This window comes from Pseudochaenichthys georgianus, unplaced genomic scaffold (assembly GCF_902827115.2).
Source record: "Pseudochaenichthys georgianus unplaced genomic scaffold, fPseGeo1.2 scaffold_363_arrow_ctg1, whole genome shotgun sequence".
Taxonomy (NCBI): domain Eukaryota; kingdom Metazoa; phylum Chordata; class Actinopteri; order Perciformes; family Channichthyidae; genus Pseudochaenichthys; species Pseudochaenichthys georgianus.
This window is the reverse complement of record NW_027262962.1, coordinates 140,855-158,248: the sequence shown is the minus strand read 5'-3', so window position 1 is coordinate 158,248 and position 17,394 is coordinate 140,855. Positions and strand designations below refer to the sequence as shown.

Here is a 17,394-nt window from a genome sequence, read left to right as displayed (position 1 = left end):
CAACACATTTTGACCCGAAATTAAATGGTGTTTTGTTTTTTAAGAATTTACCAACATGGCGAGACATTCCGACACCAGAGAACAATTGTGCGGGGAGATTAATAAGGTGGTGCATAGGCATGCGTTGCACCCCCAGTTGAAGGTCATGCACCCTCGATTCAAAAAGAGAACGGAGCGAAAATACAAACAACAAATGGTGTCAGGTGCGCGTGACCTGCTCCGCTGCGCGTGCATCATCTCCAAAGAGCTTCCACAGCAGAGACACATCTGTGGATAATCATTTACACGCACATGGTTAAAGCAGCCATCACTAAACGCCAGCAACACTGCATCTACTGCAGCCCGTAGCAACGGGTCAGATGGGGATGTTACGTTATTGATATATTTAGAGGGAGGGGATGGGAGCGAAACATGTGCTTTTACACGCACATAAAATGAGCGCGCAGATTAAACCCCCGCGAGCGAGAGACAGCCCGCTCGCTCGCGGGAGTCTGTCTGCGCGTGCGTGAAAAGTTTGACACTTTGGGGCGGAGCCACTGGACTTTGATTGACAGCTGCCAGGAAGCCCGGAGTTTCCAGGTTTGATCATTGCCTGAACTACCAAGAGCCGAGGAGTGACAGCAGCAAGATTAGTTGGACGAGATTTATGGGTGCAGTTGTCCACAACAAACTATTATATTCGTAAAGTGTACTGCTAATATATGTATCAATTAATTTTATATAAAACAATATATTTTTGAGTGGGCTGTGTCTGTCAATCTGCGAGCTACTGTCTGCTGTAAGCACCTACACTAGGTAGGAAATACGAAGGTCTAGTGTTAACATGTAGAAAACAAGTTAACCGAGAGCAGCGTTTCTCAAAGTGGGCGCAGAGATGTGATAGGTGGGGCGCGAATGGACGCGATGAACGGGAGATTATTTATATATTTAATACATTTCCCCGTGGCCACTCCGAGCCTGCTCACACACACACACTTAATTTCAGTATTTCCATGAATGTATTGATTTTCTCCATTTTGAACTGTTGTAATTTGTTATTGATGTTACTTGTTATTCTTGAGTGATGTTATTTGCAAAAGAAAAGGGGGGTGGGCCTACCTTCCCTTAAAGAGTATTACCGGGCAGCACAGCTGAGGCCCATGGTATCCTGGTGCAATCCATCATATGATGCCCAATGGAAAACCATGGAAGAGAAAATATTATCCATTCCCATACACAACCCAGTCTCACGGCATTTCGTGTTCACCAACACGATTTCCCCCCTTGTTTCGTGTTGCACAGCACGATTTTAAAAGCAATGTATTTCTATTGGTAGTATGTTTCAACCCAGTCTCGCTGCATTACGTGTTATAGGAAGACCGGAAGCTGTGTGGTTCATAAAAACATGTTCTTACTCAATATCAAGCCACGTTTATTGCTTTATTTAAAATCGTATCATTTCGGACTTTTGTTGCCGTCCGTGAGGAAAGGAAATGGCTCAGAGCCTCAGGATACTGAAACCTGTATTTTTTTAAATATTTTTTTCCTTCTAATTTGTTATTCTTTTCAAAATAACACTGTTATTTACTCAACAATAACACACAATTATCCTTGTTTTTATTTATTTGTTTAATTCTATAATCTCTGGCTTTTTTGGCGTCCGTCAGGAACTGAATTTCAAAATAAAAATAACAGGAAACAGATGTAGGCCTATAAGGGACATTTCGAGCATCATCGAGTTTGGGATGGCCGAAGACACAACACTACCCATAATCCCCAGCTATCGTTTAGGACTACAGTCCCCGTGATTAAACTTCAAGTCGGGATTGGATGTTGGAGTGGCAGTGCGCCAAGGTTACGGAATCGAAACTGGATCGAACGCCCCCCCCCCTCTATTGGGAACGTTTTCGTTTTTCCAACAATTAGAAGTTGCCAGTATTAAACATCTCTCTGACACAGTTTAAACACATTTCAAGTGGAAGAATTGTTGGTGTCTCCTCTTCGTGTCTCAGGAAGCTGTATTATTTAAAATATATATATATCTTAACCATAACGGGTACTTTACACAACATTGAGTAAAACTTATCCTTGTTTTAATCCTTGTTTTATTGATGTTAAATTGTTGTCGGTTAATTTTCCATTTGATTTATTTTGGTTTAAGATATCATTAGTCTTTCTTTATTATTATGTTACGAGCTGGCTCTGCTTGCAACATAAGGACACCAGTTCCACACAGGAGTTGCCCAAAACAATCATTTATTTACCCAACACAGTGGTTACAACCAACAATAAAACAGACCAGAGGAGCGGTGTCCTGCTGCACCGAGCAGGGCAGCTGAGAGAGAGCCTGCTCTGCAGCCCTCTATATACTGGAATCAAGGCCACAGGTGGGTCCCATCACTGCTGATTACAAGAACCACACAGGTTACAGCAGCACCACCTGGTGGACAACCACAGGGTTGTCACATGCCACAGAGGATGCATCATCAATGCATGTTTTTTCCCTTTCTGCACTGTGGTACGACTAATTTTACTTTAAGTACTTCCTCCATCACACTTGCTTTGATGTCTTCCTACTGGAGAAAAACACAAAGAAACCTGCTCTGCTCTCATTCAAGCAGCGGCATGGAATCATCTTCAGGTAGATTTGCCAGAGGAGAGAAGCTGTTAACCAGATGCCCTTGGCCTCGCCATCAATGGCAATGACGGCCGCCTTCAGCTTCAGGTCCTTGCTGTCTGAGAATTAACATTTACAATTAGTACCCGATGTCATTCCCTTGCCAATAAGCAGGTGCCCATTTGTGTTTGTTAGTTACCTTTGATTTGCAGGACATCCAGCTTCCAGAGGAAGAAAGCCCGCTGGAGAGAGGAGAGTTGGCGGTCGCCATTTCTTTGCGCAGCTGAGTCGATCGTAAATAATCATGCTTCTTCGCACCACATTCATCTGCGAAACTTCTAAGTCTTCGGTGTCCTCTGTAGTAACTCAGGCATTTCGGTACAGCAAACAAGTACTCCTTTACATCTGGCACACCACATTCCTTTGTCTTTTGGATCAGCAGCTTGAGTGCATTTACCATTTCCGGTGTTAGCAGCACTGCTACTTTTCTACCCCGTTTCCCTTTCAGCTCCACCCGCTCAAAATAGCGGCAAAGCTTCTGTTCATATTTTGACAGCCCGATTTCTTCATGACTCTCCGAGATCTCGTTCCAGGAAATTCTTCATTTTCATCTTCGAAACCTCCCCAACACATCTTCTGTTGAAGAGGACCATCTTTGTCAGTGGTGTCCTTGTAAGCCTAGAATAGTTCTGCACTGTTGCCTGCTCCATCAGTGCTATGGTAGTGCTATGTTGCCTGTTCACCAAGATGCTTGTGGAGTTTGGTGATGTCCTCAGTGAGGGGTAGATTGGTTGGTTTGTTGTATTGTGAATCACTAATGGTGCTCAATGCACAGTGTGATATGTACTCTGACCACGTTGCCTGATACAGCTTCTTGAATGCTTCCGATGATTTAACGAGATCCTCGTCTCCATGAGAGCATGGCAGTGGATAATGTCACTCACTTTTAACGGGGAGTGTCCGATTTTTAATGCAAGGCTTGACATTTTGTAACTGTTTTGCTCCAAATCCAGCTGTCACTTTTACTGCCTGAACTACATTCAGGAGATGTGGGGGCTGTATAGCTTCCTCTAAGGTTAGGATTGTAGATGTGTTGCGCATGGTCAGTAGGAATCTTCCAAGCTGACGGATGTTTTGACGGATATAGTCATGTTTTGAAGGGTCATGACCATGTTTGCTGTAAAGGGACTCGGCAAACCGTAGAAGGCAAACGTCACTTGCAATTTCATCATCGTGCATACGGCTTAGCATTTTTAGCACCCCATTCTCAACAGTGCTTGAACATGCTGACTTCATCACTAGGCCAAGCACCCTTTTTCTGCCATGATGTTCATTGTCTTTTGGCTTAGAGGAGCACCGTTTCATATGTCTCCATAGCTCTGGTCGCAAAAACATTCCCTTACAATAGATACAGTATTCGTAATTTGTGAAAAATGAGTTTAAGGGAACAGAGACGAGGCATTTGAGTCCTGCAGGGTTTCCCCGTTGATATCAGTGTCTCGAAAACACATGTTGGCGACTGAAAGACATCCAGTGTTTGGTCTTTTCCTGAAGCATCCTTCACCTACAGTGTCTCAACTGGAAGAGGAGCGCTCGCTCTCTTTTCTTGATCACCCTCTCACGGAGAACACTTCACTGTCCCGCTTCATTGTAGGATTTCTGCCACTTCAGTTTGACCATCTCTGTTATTAAGTTATGGAATACTAAATAAATAAGTAATTAGATACCTTACCGTTACTGCGCTCGTAAAGAATGATAAGAATAATGTGAATTGAACTGGTTTCATTAGTGAGTTTATTTAAGGTAATTAGTTAGAGGCCCTATGTTATCAGAATGTCTGCACAGCAGTTACAATGGGCAAACTACATTAAAACAGAATTGTCCCTATTTTTTCTTTAATAGTTACTAACATTAGATATGTTAATGAGATATGGACCGCACACGAATTTAGCAGTGGGACATAAAAACTCAACTGAGTGTCACTTCACTTCTATATTAAGATGTAAAAAAAAAAGGGATACAGCTGGACGATGTATTCGAGCTGCTAACATCATGCAATTATGAACACACGCAGTTGCGTATTTGGCTCAAAAAGCGTTGGATGTTAATAATTACATAATAATAATAATAATAATCAAGTAGCCTAACCTGTGACGTTTAAAGTGATAATTGTTGGCCATTTCAGATGTGAAATGTGGATAGTATATTTTAAAACGAAGGTAGCCTAATCCAGGAAATACAATGCCTAAATTATGCCGTTCACTCCATTTAATTATATTCATGTAGACACATTAATTAGATGGTCCTCCGCTCCTCCCAAAAAACGTGACTTATTAAAAACGGAGCGTTATCATATTGTTATGCAACAATCACGTGCATTTATTTGGTTTCATAATGTTAGTCATTATGGCTGACGATATAAAACAAATTGAAGCCAACTGAAACCAGTGCAATTGCAACAAGGCGGCCGCGGCCTATGTCTGACACTTTTAAACTGTTTAGAACAGTACTCCTCTTCACGCCTGAAATAATTAAATGGAGGCCCACTTTAGAGAACACGGGAATTGTAAATAAATACAGAGACAACATAACAATTTGGAATGAACATTTTATTGGGGTCACGAAGGTCAAAAACAGGATTAAGAAAAAACTATGGATACTCACCGGCTCACCGTGACATACGGAGGCTTCACGAAAGTTACATGGGAATAAGCCCCTCCCACACCTCTATATAAACAGCGTGCGGAAGCCCTTTCCGGCTCACTCTGTCCTGATGCAGCGCAGCCAATGCATCTCTCGTGCTCACGCGTATAGCTGCAGATCCTCCTGAATGCTGAAACTCACACGCACAGCTACATGTTCCTATAATACACACTGCTTGGATTTGATCACCTTGCAGGGCTATCCTGGGGGAGATTGTTTAGTTATAATAAGCCGAAACAATCAGACTCCTGGGATTACTACTGAAGATGTGTATTATAATTGTTATATGTGAGTGATAGTAAAAACACTACTATGATAGCTATCACTCAACGTCATTTCATTTTTCTTGGGGTCTAAGGTGGGAGTTGGATCTGCCTCGGTGGAGAGCAAGGATGGCCAGTGCATTCAGTCCTGTAGCCGTCTTGGCAGCAGGATTCAAACCCTTTCCTCCCTGACTCAGCGAGTGCCCCATGTTCTCATTTCTGTGGCAGGTTCGCTCTCTCTGGTGGCCCCTGATAATTCACTGCCTGATACTCTCTCCCCCTCATTATGATTAGAATCCTAACCGTCAAAGCCTTTCCAGCTCGTAACCTAAAATGGACGCCCACGTGCTTACTCCTCCTCGTGCCTTAAAACTAAAATGGCGGCCCACTTGAAATTAATTAAGAGAACACGTGAATTGTAAATAAATAAGGACAACATAACAATTTGGAATGAACATTTTATTGGGGTTACAAAGGTCCAACGTAGGATTAAGAAAATACATGGCAACTTACCTGCTTACGGGGACATACGGTAGCTTCACGAAACTCAAAGACAAATAAGCTCCTCCCACACCTATATATACAAGAGTGCAGAAGCCCTTTTCGGCTCACTCAGTCCTGATGCATGGCAGCGAAGGCATCTCTCCTGCTTACTCGTCTCTGATATCCTCCTGAATGCTGAAAGCACAAACACACAGCTACATGTTACAATGATGAAGAATCCTGAATACTGAAAGCGTTCAGTGCTGTTTTAATTGTTCCCTATATTGCCCCTATGCCCTGTAAGGTGTCCTTGGGTGTTATGAAAGGCGTCCCCCAAAATAAATGTATTATTATGAGGTAGCCCTCAGCAGTCCCCCCTTTTATCCGCCTCTCTGACCTCAGTGTTGGTCATGTTGGCATACACGCCCGGACGGTGGCCATATAATAGGTACTGGGTAGGGGTGTAACGGTATCCGTATTCGTCCCGTACCGTCACGGTTCGGCACATGCAGTCACACGGCGAATACGCCTTTGTTTACAAGTGGGAAAAAAGTCTGTCACTCAGGGCAGTATTACACTATATATAATCCAGGGGGCGGTATTACGCCTAAAAGCCAGCCGCCCGTAAATAACAAACGAAGAACAAGAAGAAACACAATACATGAAGAAGAAAAGTTAGTAGCTATGGCGAGTTCACACAACACACAGGAGCTAGACGACCCACCTGCTTCTTTTAAATCAGGTATGTGGGAATATTTCGGGTTCCCTGTGGACTACAACAACGATGGGGTGCGTGTTGTGGATCGGACGAGGGCGCCAGTCCCTTCTCATGGGACCCCATATGTCACTATCTGACAGTAATTCTAAACTTAACCTGTCACCACAAAAGAACAATTTGATTCTTATGTCCGGCCTCTAAAATGGCCGCCTTCACGCTGTGAAACTAAAATGGAGTACACGTGATACTGACAACACAACCAATTTGGAATACATATTTTATTGGGCTTAAAAAGATCAAATACAGGAATCAAAAAATACTCACCTGTTTACATTGTAAAATACTTACCGTTGAAAACACCAACGTGTTGAGAGAAAAGAGTCAGATAATACTAATGCCTGAATTACAGAGGGGAAACACGCACAGCTGCGTTTCATGGAGTTTCACAGCAAGGCTCACTGGAACCAGACCGTACCACTCCTTATCGTGAAACACATGAAGGGAGGATGGATAATATTAATACCGTGACACGAGATGCAGGGTGCACCAAACAGGACACTTAAATAATGTACCGTGATACACGATGAATGAGTGCTCCGAATAGGACACTCCCACAAGCTCTATAAAAGAGCCCTCTGCCTCTCTCTCCCGCTCAGTCCTCTCTGACGCTGCACTGAGCACAGACATAGCTGGGAAGATAACATTACAGGCTACATTAATATTACAAAGGGATTCCAAAGCACCGCTCACTGAAATATATTCATCTCTCCTTACCGTGAAGCCTACGGGGGGATTTAAGAGAACATATTAATTCCTGTAATTACAGAAGAAACAGAAATGTACATACTCTACTTAACATAAAACACGGAAGTATCAACAGTCAATTAGACCACGCCTACATCTCTATAAAGAGCAGGCTTCCTCTCTCTCAAGCTCATCCCTTCCTCAGGCCTCACAGAGCACTGACAGCAGCAGGGATGAAGAGCAACAAGCCACATTTAAACTTAAAATATATGGTATCACATAACAACGCATATCACCTTTCCGGATGGGAGGGACGTCTGGCTTAGGGGAGATAAAACTCAGACGTGGGAATTATCCTCCTGCCAGATGTCATGACTATGTGACCATGTGACTATATTCAATTGGAAAAATACACACTGCATGGTTTGATCACCCGTGCAGGGCCCACCTCGAGGAGAACGTCGAGTGACGGGTCGAAACGTTTGATGATTCGAGGAGCACTACTGACGATGTGTACAAATAAGGCAGGTTGTATGCCAAAGCAACTATAACGGTTTATCAACCCCCAAACTTAAACTCCAAATCAGTACGTGGATGGCCAGTGCATTACGTGTATCCAGATTATGTCTGGGTACCGGATTCTTTCATCCACCTAACCCTAACATCAGAATGTTGTTACATGTATTCATATCACAAACGGCTTGGTATGTGTGAACTGTAGACTGCCCTCTTTCAACTGAGCAGCTTCCCACCTGACACACACGGGCTGTCCTCTGAAAAGTCCACCTGGAGTGGTGATTTAGCAATTCCTTCTAAAGTGACAGATGGAATGAGTTGAAATCACAGACAAATATCTTTGTGAGGAAAAAGAGCATTTATTGAACATAAATAAAGGAACAGTAACAAATAAAGTTGAACTCTTTAAACACCACACAATAATATAACAAATAATAAACACTAAAAACACAAGAATAAAAGACACAGCGAATAAATTCAAATATATACAAAGTGACTCAACCCAGAACCCGCTAGTCCTGGTCTGGGTTCAAGAACCTCCTGAACCGAGTGTCCACATTGGCTCCCGTTTGTCGGAGCGGCGCCTCTTCCTCAGTGCAGTCTTTATTCTCTCCCCAGGTAGGAAGGGAGAGATGTTGATCTGTTGGGCCTCCGCCCGGGAAGCCAGATGGCCTCGCCGTCAATGGCAATGACGGCCGCCTTCAGCTTCAGGTCCTTGGTGTCTGAGAATTAACATTTACAATTAGTACCCGATGTCATTCCCTTGCCAATAAGCAGGTGCACATTTGTGTTTGTTAGTTACCTTTTATTTGCAGGACATCCAGCTTCCAGAGGAAGAAAGCCTGCTGGAGAGAGGAGAGCTTATCTTTTGAGGCACCCCCCTCAGTATAGTGAGGGCGGAGTGCCATAGCCAGGTCTCTATCCAGCTCTTCTGGGCACACAGTGATGGAGGTGACGGAGCTCTGATCTTTTTTTTTAACCACAAAGTTAGCGCTGAGCCTATGAATTAGCCACGAGCGAAAAAATGCTAACGGCGAGATGTTTCCGGTGAGTCAACAATGGGTCCTCAAGATACACGCCCCGATACATCTGTCTAAAATAATTTGTTAACACCAGCGCCGCGTGCCTAGGGTTGCCGACCCCTGATATAATACTATTAATATACTAAAAGGGCTCGCTTTGGCAAAATCCTGATCCATACAGTCATTGCAGCCCTAAATAATAACAAGTAGCCATCCTGTGTGGTGCTATCTGTAGTTGTCCGTCTTATTTTTTGTTGATTTCATATTGTTTTCACAGAGCTGTGAAAATGAATTTCCCCCTGGGGACAATAAAGCTAATCTAATTTAATATTCAATCCCACACTTGGAGATTGAGAACATACATTTTGCCTCGTTTAAAGCACTTGTTGTAATACTATGGATTTAGTTGACACTACTAGCCGAGTTTCTTTTGTCCAATATTTTGCGGGCAGGTACATTGAATTAGAAGTAGAGGTAGAAGAAGAAGATATAACGCTACAAACAGGCGCAACACTGTTACTCTGTTTTTACTGACATGTAACATTTTATTTCATCTTGCTCTGTTTTTTAACGCACAATCGAAAACATGGACTTTGCCCGGAAAACGGGGACGTTTGGTCACTTAATTAAGACTACAAGCTCACTTAGGGTTGAGGCTTTTTTACACCTTGCTTGACTGCCTGCCCACACATCTGATCTAAACAAAGTTACGTGTATTGGGGAAAATAGTTATTTAAAGTTATTTAATTTAATAATTGTGACATTTATTGTACTTTTTGATGGAAGAATGATGCTCAAAGTGAGGGGGCAAAGAATACAACTGAGGGGTCAATGCCCCCTCGTGGCACCGGGCCAGCCTGCAATGAGAGTGTGGCCAGTGTCGATCCTCTTGGCCTGGCCACTCTTGCAGCAGGTGTACTGACATGTCTGCCGGCGGGCTTTGCTCCTCATCTGGAGGAAGCAGACCCACCCCTGAAGGTCCCGGCACCTCCGGGATGTTGTACTTGAAGGGCTGTCCTTGTCCCACCTGTACGAAGAACAGCCCTTTCGCTGGCGGGAGAGGCTGGACAGCCACAGCTGCTGCAGGGACGACGCCAGTTCCCTGCAGCAGCACAGACACCCCCCTGTCTTTCTGGCACCGAGAGAACCTGTAAGACAAACCCAGGCAGATGTTTTTTACGGAAAGATAAACCCCAGTACGGATTACAAAACCACCAACAAAGCTGCTGGTCAGACTCACCACTGGGACAGGGTCCTCTGGTTGAGCTCAAAGAGCTGGATGTCGGTCTGAGCCATCAACCTCGGGCTGGCCAGCACTGCCTCTCTAATGGCCACGTAGTCCGTGAGGATGAGGGACCACCGAGTCCTCATGATCCCTCCGAACCGCCTGGCCGCGGGGTGGAGACGGCAGAGCTGGCTGCAAATGGCCTCTACCAGGCGGCTGGCGCTGGGCCATGTTGCAGGGCCCGAGTTCGAGAAGACAGCTGAGTCACGGAGAGGACAGAGAGGGTTAATACGCAGCAAATATAAGAAACAGGAATATTTGAAGCGAGTCTTACCGTTGGAGACTCTCCTTCCCAGCACAGGAGGTGGTCTTCCCCTTCGCTGTCTTGAACCGCCCCTTCGGCTGCCTCTCCGGGTGTCTGGGAGGGTAGACGACTCGTCGCCTGTCCGGCTCCGGCAGGCGTTGCCAGAGGGCTATGAGTTCGTCCACCCTCTTATCAGAAAGCCCCTGAAGGCTCCTGGCTTCCTGTGTGTCAAAAGGTTTGAAGAACATGGTAATTTCAGCTCCTGCTTCTGAGCTAAATGATGTTATCTGCTCGATCTCCCCGGAGCGTGAAACAACAGGAAACCAGAGACAGACCGTGACAGTGTGAGGCGTTTGATCTTTCCATCATCCAAAACTGTTGTCCTGGTAGCATATACATTTCTGTACTTTTGAATAACTATTGATCTCCTGACAAAATGCACGGTCACTGTCCAGCTTCATTACATCTGCTTTGTTCACGTCATCAAAGTGAATCTTGGAGAAGCTGCAATGCAGTCCAACCTTCCTGGTACTTTCCCAGATGTGATGAAGGTCATTAGTGTGTCTTCAACAGCTTTGACCTCCGCACGAGTCCAACTCCTCTTCTTTGTGGTTTCTAGTGAAAGAAAGAAAAGACAATCGGGCATAAAAGTGACATAAAACCTTATCGAGGGACCAATGAGCATAATATTTTGATCAAAGGTGTAATTTCTTAAAGAAATATCTTGAATGCCGATATTCTGACCCCAGGTCAAACGTACAAAACAGCATCAGTTGCAGGGATGGGTACCGAGCCCCGGGAATGAATTATTAAAGACCGTGGTACCGTTAAGCTCCGACGTTATCGGTCTTTTTATCGGTACTGCAGACATGTAAAAAATATGTCATGTGTTATTGCTACAAACATTATATTGCAGTTTTAGTTTCGCCAACTAGTATTTTCGATCTTTCCAATCCAGATCTCCCCGTCTGTGTGCGAGGGGGCGGGGCAGTTTACACACACGCAGTATCAGTATGTAATTAATTGATTTTCCAGCTCTGCTGCCTCCAGGACCGCCTCGTGTATTTTCAATCTGAGCCTCAGCCTATTTCTCCTGCTGATCAGCCTCATGGTGGGCAAGAGACTCCGGAAGAAGAGCAGGTCTTCGTCCTCCTCCACCACTGGTGGTGGGGGTGGTGGCATATCCAGCATTGGACCTACGGTCAAAAGCAGATTTTCCTCAAAGGGGGACATCTCCCTTCCCCTTCTCTTTTTCCACCGGAATGCGACTCTCGCCTGTGCTGGCTGACTGGCCGGCTGACTGGTTGGCTGACTGGCTGACTAGCAGGCTGACTGGCCGGCTGACTGGCTGACTAGCAGGCTGACTGGCCGGCTGACTGGCAGGCTGACTGGCACCTGGTTGGCTTTCAATGCTGTCATCCAGGCTGTCTTCCTCTTCTATGGATGTGGATGGAGGCAGGGCTTGCCGGGGGACGCCAGGGCTTAGATCCCCCGGAAGACCCTGCCCCGCTCCTTTCCCCTTCCTTCTCTAATATCCTCTCCTTCCTGTATTTGTCCCTGAGGGACTTCCACCGCTTTTTGCACACTTCCTCTAATAAAATGAAAGAATACAGTTCATTTCTTGAATTTAAGAAAATGATTCCTCCATTAATGAAAACCAAATCCCACGAAACATTCGCTACTGTGTTACTTTTGGACGGACTGAGCTGATTCCAGAGACGATGACTGCTGCTGCGCTTGCAGTCGGCTGTGTGTGAGGGAAGGGAAGAGATGGTGGACTATCGCATGCATGCAATGTTTCTGCACATAGGCCTACTGTTTTTGAAGTAATGCGTTTCATACACCTTCTGATACTTTGATGTGAACGTAACACTTTAAAAGAGGAACTTCGCCCATTCACATTCCGACACACAACGTTCCCTGATGGCGAATGTTGCACCTTAGACGTTTTGCTAATGTCGTGTGAAAACCACAAGCATTAGTCAAGTCTTGGTAAATGGGAAGCGTTCCTACCTTCCATTGGCTGCCTTTGGCGTTACGATGCAGTGCCATCGGGAAATCCCCGCGCTCGTAGAACATGCGAAAGGTGCGGGATTTGGGAGGGCGCTCTCGGAAAGCCCCTGCAGCCGGGGGACCCACCACCTGCTCAGACACGAAGGAGAAAATGGGGAAAATGAAGAGAAAGGAGCAAAACGGAGACACAAACTGAATGAGGCATACACAGCAAGTGAGAGTGTTGTTTTATTAAATCAGAATTGACTGTTTTCTCCTACTAGAATAGAATCACTCCCACTGCCTCTACTTTAAAGTAATTCAGGGAGACACATGTGCCTGCTCCCATGCTCCTCTAAGGAGAGCAAAACAGAGTGTGTGTGTGTGTGTGTGTGTGTGTGTGTGTGTGTGTGTGTGTGGGCCCTGTAGCCAGAGGCACTGCAAGAGGCATTGTTAGTACATACGACTGAAAAGTCTACATTTTATAAGTAAAAGGGATACAATAGGTAAAGCTGGGGGATTGCTGACAGAAAATATTTAACTTCCTCAAATTCTTTCATGAAATGATTGCTGACCAAAACTTTGATGCAGTGTTGTCATTTCACCATGAACACAATCTGTCAACATAAACCGAAGCAAAACATGATCAAGGAAAGAAAAGGTATTCTTGGAATTCCTGAATGAACTGAGGGTCTACCATATGCCTGATAAACAAACACAATGACAAGTTGCCAAGTTTGCATGCAGGAAATAAACAAAAGAATAAAACTGTCTTGTACTGTAGGCAAGCAAGTCTTAATTTACATGCTGAAAGAAACCGATTATAATGACAAGCCTGGTGTTGTCTGTAAGAAAAACTAGGCTAGGGACAATTGCCTGAGAGTTGAGGCAAGTGAGAGCAAAAGAATGCCTCAATCTGTCAATTAAAGCAATATGACTGTCTGTGATATGCTTCGTTGCTCACCAGAATGCCTCTGTGTAAAAGTACGAAGTAAGAAGTTAAAGCGAGGTATCTCAGACGGCAAACTCCTAAAACAGAGCAAAGCACAACTCTCTTCCACCACACGCTGAAGCATAGTTGTCTTTCTGGCGAGTATATGAGCACATATCTAGTACAATATGAACTGTAGCTAAAGGGCTTTACTTACAGGTCACATATGATATTACGCTTATTTCTAGCTTCATACTTCTTATTTTGGGTTTCTACTGGAACATGTCTGCATGCTTTATTGTTAAATAAATGTTCTTTTTCTTATACTGTTTACCTGTATTCACCCACTGTCTGAATTGCGTTGCTAGCTAAATTATTGGGTTTATTTGTACTTTGTCAGTACTTTGTCAGTTGATTAAGCATTTTGAATCTTTTGCAGAATTTATATTGTGCTTAGATCTTGTTTATAATAAAAAAAAGACTTGGAAATCTAAATGTGTACAATATAGGACCTTTAACACCAGGTTAAAAAGACGCCAAAAGTCTGTTTCCTCTATCATCCTCTTTTTGTGCATTTCTGACAACAAATGTGTAACTAATCATAATAATACATTTAAATATGCAGGTGCAGAAGACGTAACCAGGATACAACTAGTCCAGATATCTAATATTTTTTTGGCAGCACAAAAGCTAGCTTTACCTACCAATCAATAGAGTGAATCAATAAAGACAGATGTCCTCTGCTATACAAACCTATTACACTTTCCTGATCCATCTTGCTTTGCAGTAAATGAGAGGAGCGGAAGACCTGACATGTTTGACTACGCTGGAGGTTCATGATGAGGACAGCTTTGCAAGGGAATGATGGTCAGAGAAGTGTGCGTGTGTGTTTGTCCCGGAGTGAGACAAAAGGCGCCAGTAAAGCTGTGGTGGCTCGGCAATCAAATAGACTCCATGCTTGTAAAATCACCGCCCAAGAATGTTAGTCTGTGAAATATTCTCCTTTTGTATAAATGTTGAATAATTTCAAGATTGTATTTTTTTGTGAGTGTAATAGTTTCTAAATGGTGTGTTATAGCTCAGCAATGAGTTCTAAAAATGTCACTTTAGCCCATAAAGTGTAATGGATCTTTGTTGGAGTTCTCAAATCCCCATACTTGACTGAAACCCACCCAAGCTTGACTGACCAAAAACAGTTACACACATGGTGGCTGGAGACATTATGTGCATGCATTGTGGCCAGTCGTTATTCCACTGCCAAACTATCTGGGCTATTTAGGCTGTTGAGATTAAGCTATTCACAAAGAGCACACAGTAGATGAGTTGTGCTGAATTACAATAGAGAAAGATAGAGGAATAGAAACGGGACATTTCAAAACTGCCCAAAAAAGGCTTTCCCTTCCCTCCATCATTTATAACTTAATCTACTGTAGTTACAGGTGCCAGACTGAGAGTCCAGACTGTGAGTGTGCAAGATAGCTACCGCAATCTAAGAACAACTCAGCCTCTCTGTCCCTCTGACACTTATAGGGGACTCTTTTCTGAGACAAGTTAGCGGTTGATAATGCTGGTCGCGCTAAATATGCACTTTTGTTTAATCCGAAATATCAAATTACATCCATGAAAACTTCCACAACAACCTGTGAAATGCAGTAAACACACCAAACAAGCAGCTGTCAGTCGACTGTTTCAATAATAACAAAGTCCAACTGCTAATACTACAACGCTAAGCACATTTACCGGATATTAGCTAGCTAACGTTAACAACGTGAAATAACTTCACTCACCACGGAGTTTTTCATGGTGGCCTTCACCGTGAAGCCTTGTGTCATGTTCCTCGACATGTCCACAGGTCCTGTCTTATAAAAAAGCAAATGAATAGCAATGTTTTAATACTTGTGGCTCTCTAAACCTGTTGAACAGTGTCGTGTAAAGTAAAAATTCTCCGTCAGCTACATAAAAGTAAGAACACCTGTCGTCGGTGAAACACCCCTCCTCTGCAGAACGTCTCATGGATAAGCAGGAAAAGAACACCGACAGGCTGATCAGGAGCCCGACGCGAAGCGGAGGGATCTAGATCGGCATGAAGGTGTTCTTTTCCCCATAATGACCGCGCTGCTGCACATTATCCCGCTTATTACACGCCACATTCTCAACAAAGTAACGACATGACTCCCAATATTAATTGAAATGCTTTTGTGGATTTAGAAAATTATTTTATTGATTTAAAAAATAGTTGTATTGATTTAAATGTACATGCATCCGCTAAGAAAAATAGTCCGTTGTTACTGTTTGAACTAACGTAGCAACGGCAGGAACTGCTTCGATAGCGTTTTTGAGGAGCTTCATGATTACAGATTTGAAAAAATCGTTGCTTGCTTTAAAAGTAGCACAATTCATGATGTCAAACCTTGGGAAGTGTCTAGATATCCCTGCCCTGATGCCAAAGGAACTGGCAACTGAATATGTCTCGCCTATGTCTGGACCGCTGCGTAAAAAGGAGGGTTTCTGCCCGTTACTTCTCCGCTGTTTTCTTGTCGCTCTTGTCTTGTCAGTTAGTTTCAGCCAAACTGTATACAGTCAACAAAGCCATGTAATAATGTTTTTTAACGGACGTTTTCTGATTATATAAGCATATGTCTGTTGATCTCCAGACTAACAGCAGCATGAGAATAACCTGCCGAAAGTGCCGATGCTCCATGGCGGAGGCTCCGCTAGAAATTGCCGGGATTTGCGTTTGTACCCCCCTTAATGTCTGACCAATGGTTGAACAGCATTTCCGAGCACATGACTTGTGTTTAAAGTTTATAGTCGGACTTTATAGCGGACTATTAGGTGTGAAGTAATTCATGCGAACCTTTTTACCCCCTCGAAAGTCCCTGCTAGAGAGCAGGGACTTTTTTTATCCGAAATATGAAATTACATCCATGAAAACTTCCACAACAACCTGTGAAATGCAGTAAACACACCAAACAAGCAGCTGTCAGTCGACTGTTTCAATAATAACAAATTCCAACTGCTAAATACTACAACTGCTAAAGCTAACATTTACCGGATATTAGCTAGCTAACGTTAACAACGTGAAATAACTAAACTCACCACGGAGGTTTTCATGGTGGCCTTCACGGCGAAGCCTTGTGTCTTTACTTCCCTGTTCCTCGACATATCCTGTCCTGTCTTGTCAATGTTTGAATACTTGTGGGCGGCTCTCTAAACCTGACGCCCGTTGTTGCTTTTCGTACTGGTTGCTAGGCAACTTCAAAGACACTTTGGTCTGGTTGCTGCGGACACGTGTGTTTCCTTGTTACCATATAAATTGTAGGGCACTGCTGAAAAAAGTGCCGTTATTATTCCGTAAAGCAGGGGTCACCAACCTTTTTTAGGGTGAGGGCTACTTTCAAAAAATAAAACAAGTCGAGGGCTACTTTTACTCCTCTTTTTTTTGTTTTTTGCAGTGTATATATTTAGCACATTTTAACATTATTATATGCTGACCTTTAACCTTTGAGTGCTGTTTGGGTCTGTGGGACCCGTTTGCAGTGTTTACTAAAAGAAAACAAACAAAATGTTTGCAATTTAATTAATTTAACCTGCTTTATTTGGGGGTGGATCTCACCTCCTCTAGGGGGGGTCCTCACCGCCTCATGGGCATGCATGGAAGATTTTTTTTTTAAATGTTGAAGTGAAATGCATCAATCTGGTGCACTTTGAGCACAACATGAATTGATGGATACAGCTCTCAACACTCGGATGAAAGGGAGCTGTATTTTCAATAATCCATACATCTTTAGAATATGATCACAACCAATAACAAATCATTTAAACTTGTTTATTCTTATCTTACCTATTAGCATTCTTTCTTTTTCTTTATGCATATTTTACTAACCACTCCCCTTT

General features: G+C 43.6%; 1 protein-coding gene across 1 annotated transcript; it reads right to left on the bottom strand.

Moving 5' to 3' along the window:
• Positions 1-11,055: 11,055 nt before the first annotated feature.
• On the bottom strand, positions 11,056-16,673 carry LOC117442234 (parkin coregulated gene protein-like). Its single transcript, XM_034078235.2, has 4 exons — positions 16,597-16,673; positions 15,285-15,356; positions 12,588-12,716; positions 11,056-11,189 (listed from the first exon to the last, which is right to left on the bottom strand). Exons 1-4 carry the CDS (start codon positions 16,660-16,662, stop codon positions 11,130-11,132), a joined length of 327 nt encoding a protein of 108 aa, XP_033934126.1. The 5' UTR covers positions 16,663-16,673; the 3' UTR covers positions 11,056-11,129.
• Positions 16,674-17,394: the final 721 nt, after the last annotated feature.

What these genes read in the sequence shown, in the direction of transcription:
- LOC117442234 (XM_034078235.2), bottom strand. Translation starts at nt 16,662, where the DNA reads ATGTCGAGGAACAGGGAAGTAAAGACACAAGGCTTCGCCGTGAAGGCC. An exon ending in CCACCATGAAAACCTCCGTG is followed by an intron (nt 15,357 to 16,596) that starts GTGAGTTTAGTT and finishes CTTTTTTATAAG; the next exon opens with ACAGGACCTGTGGACATGTC. An exon ending in CCAAAGGCAGCCAATGGAAG is followed by an intron (nt 11,190 to 12,587) that starts GTAGGAACGCTT and finishes TTCTTTCACTAG; the next exon opens with AAACCACAAAGAAGAGGAGT.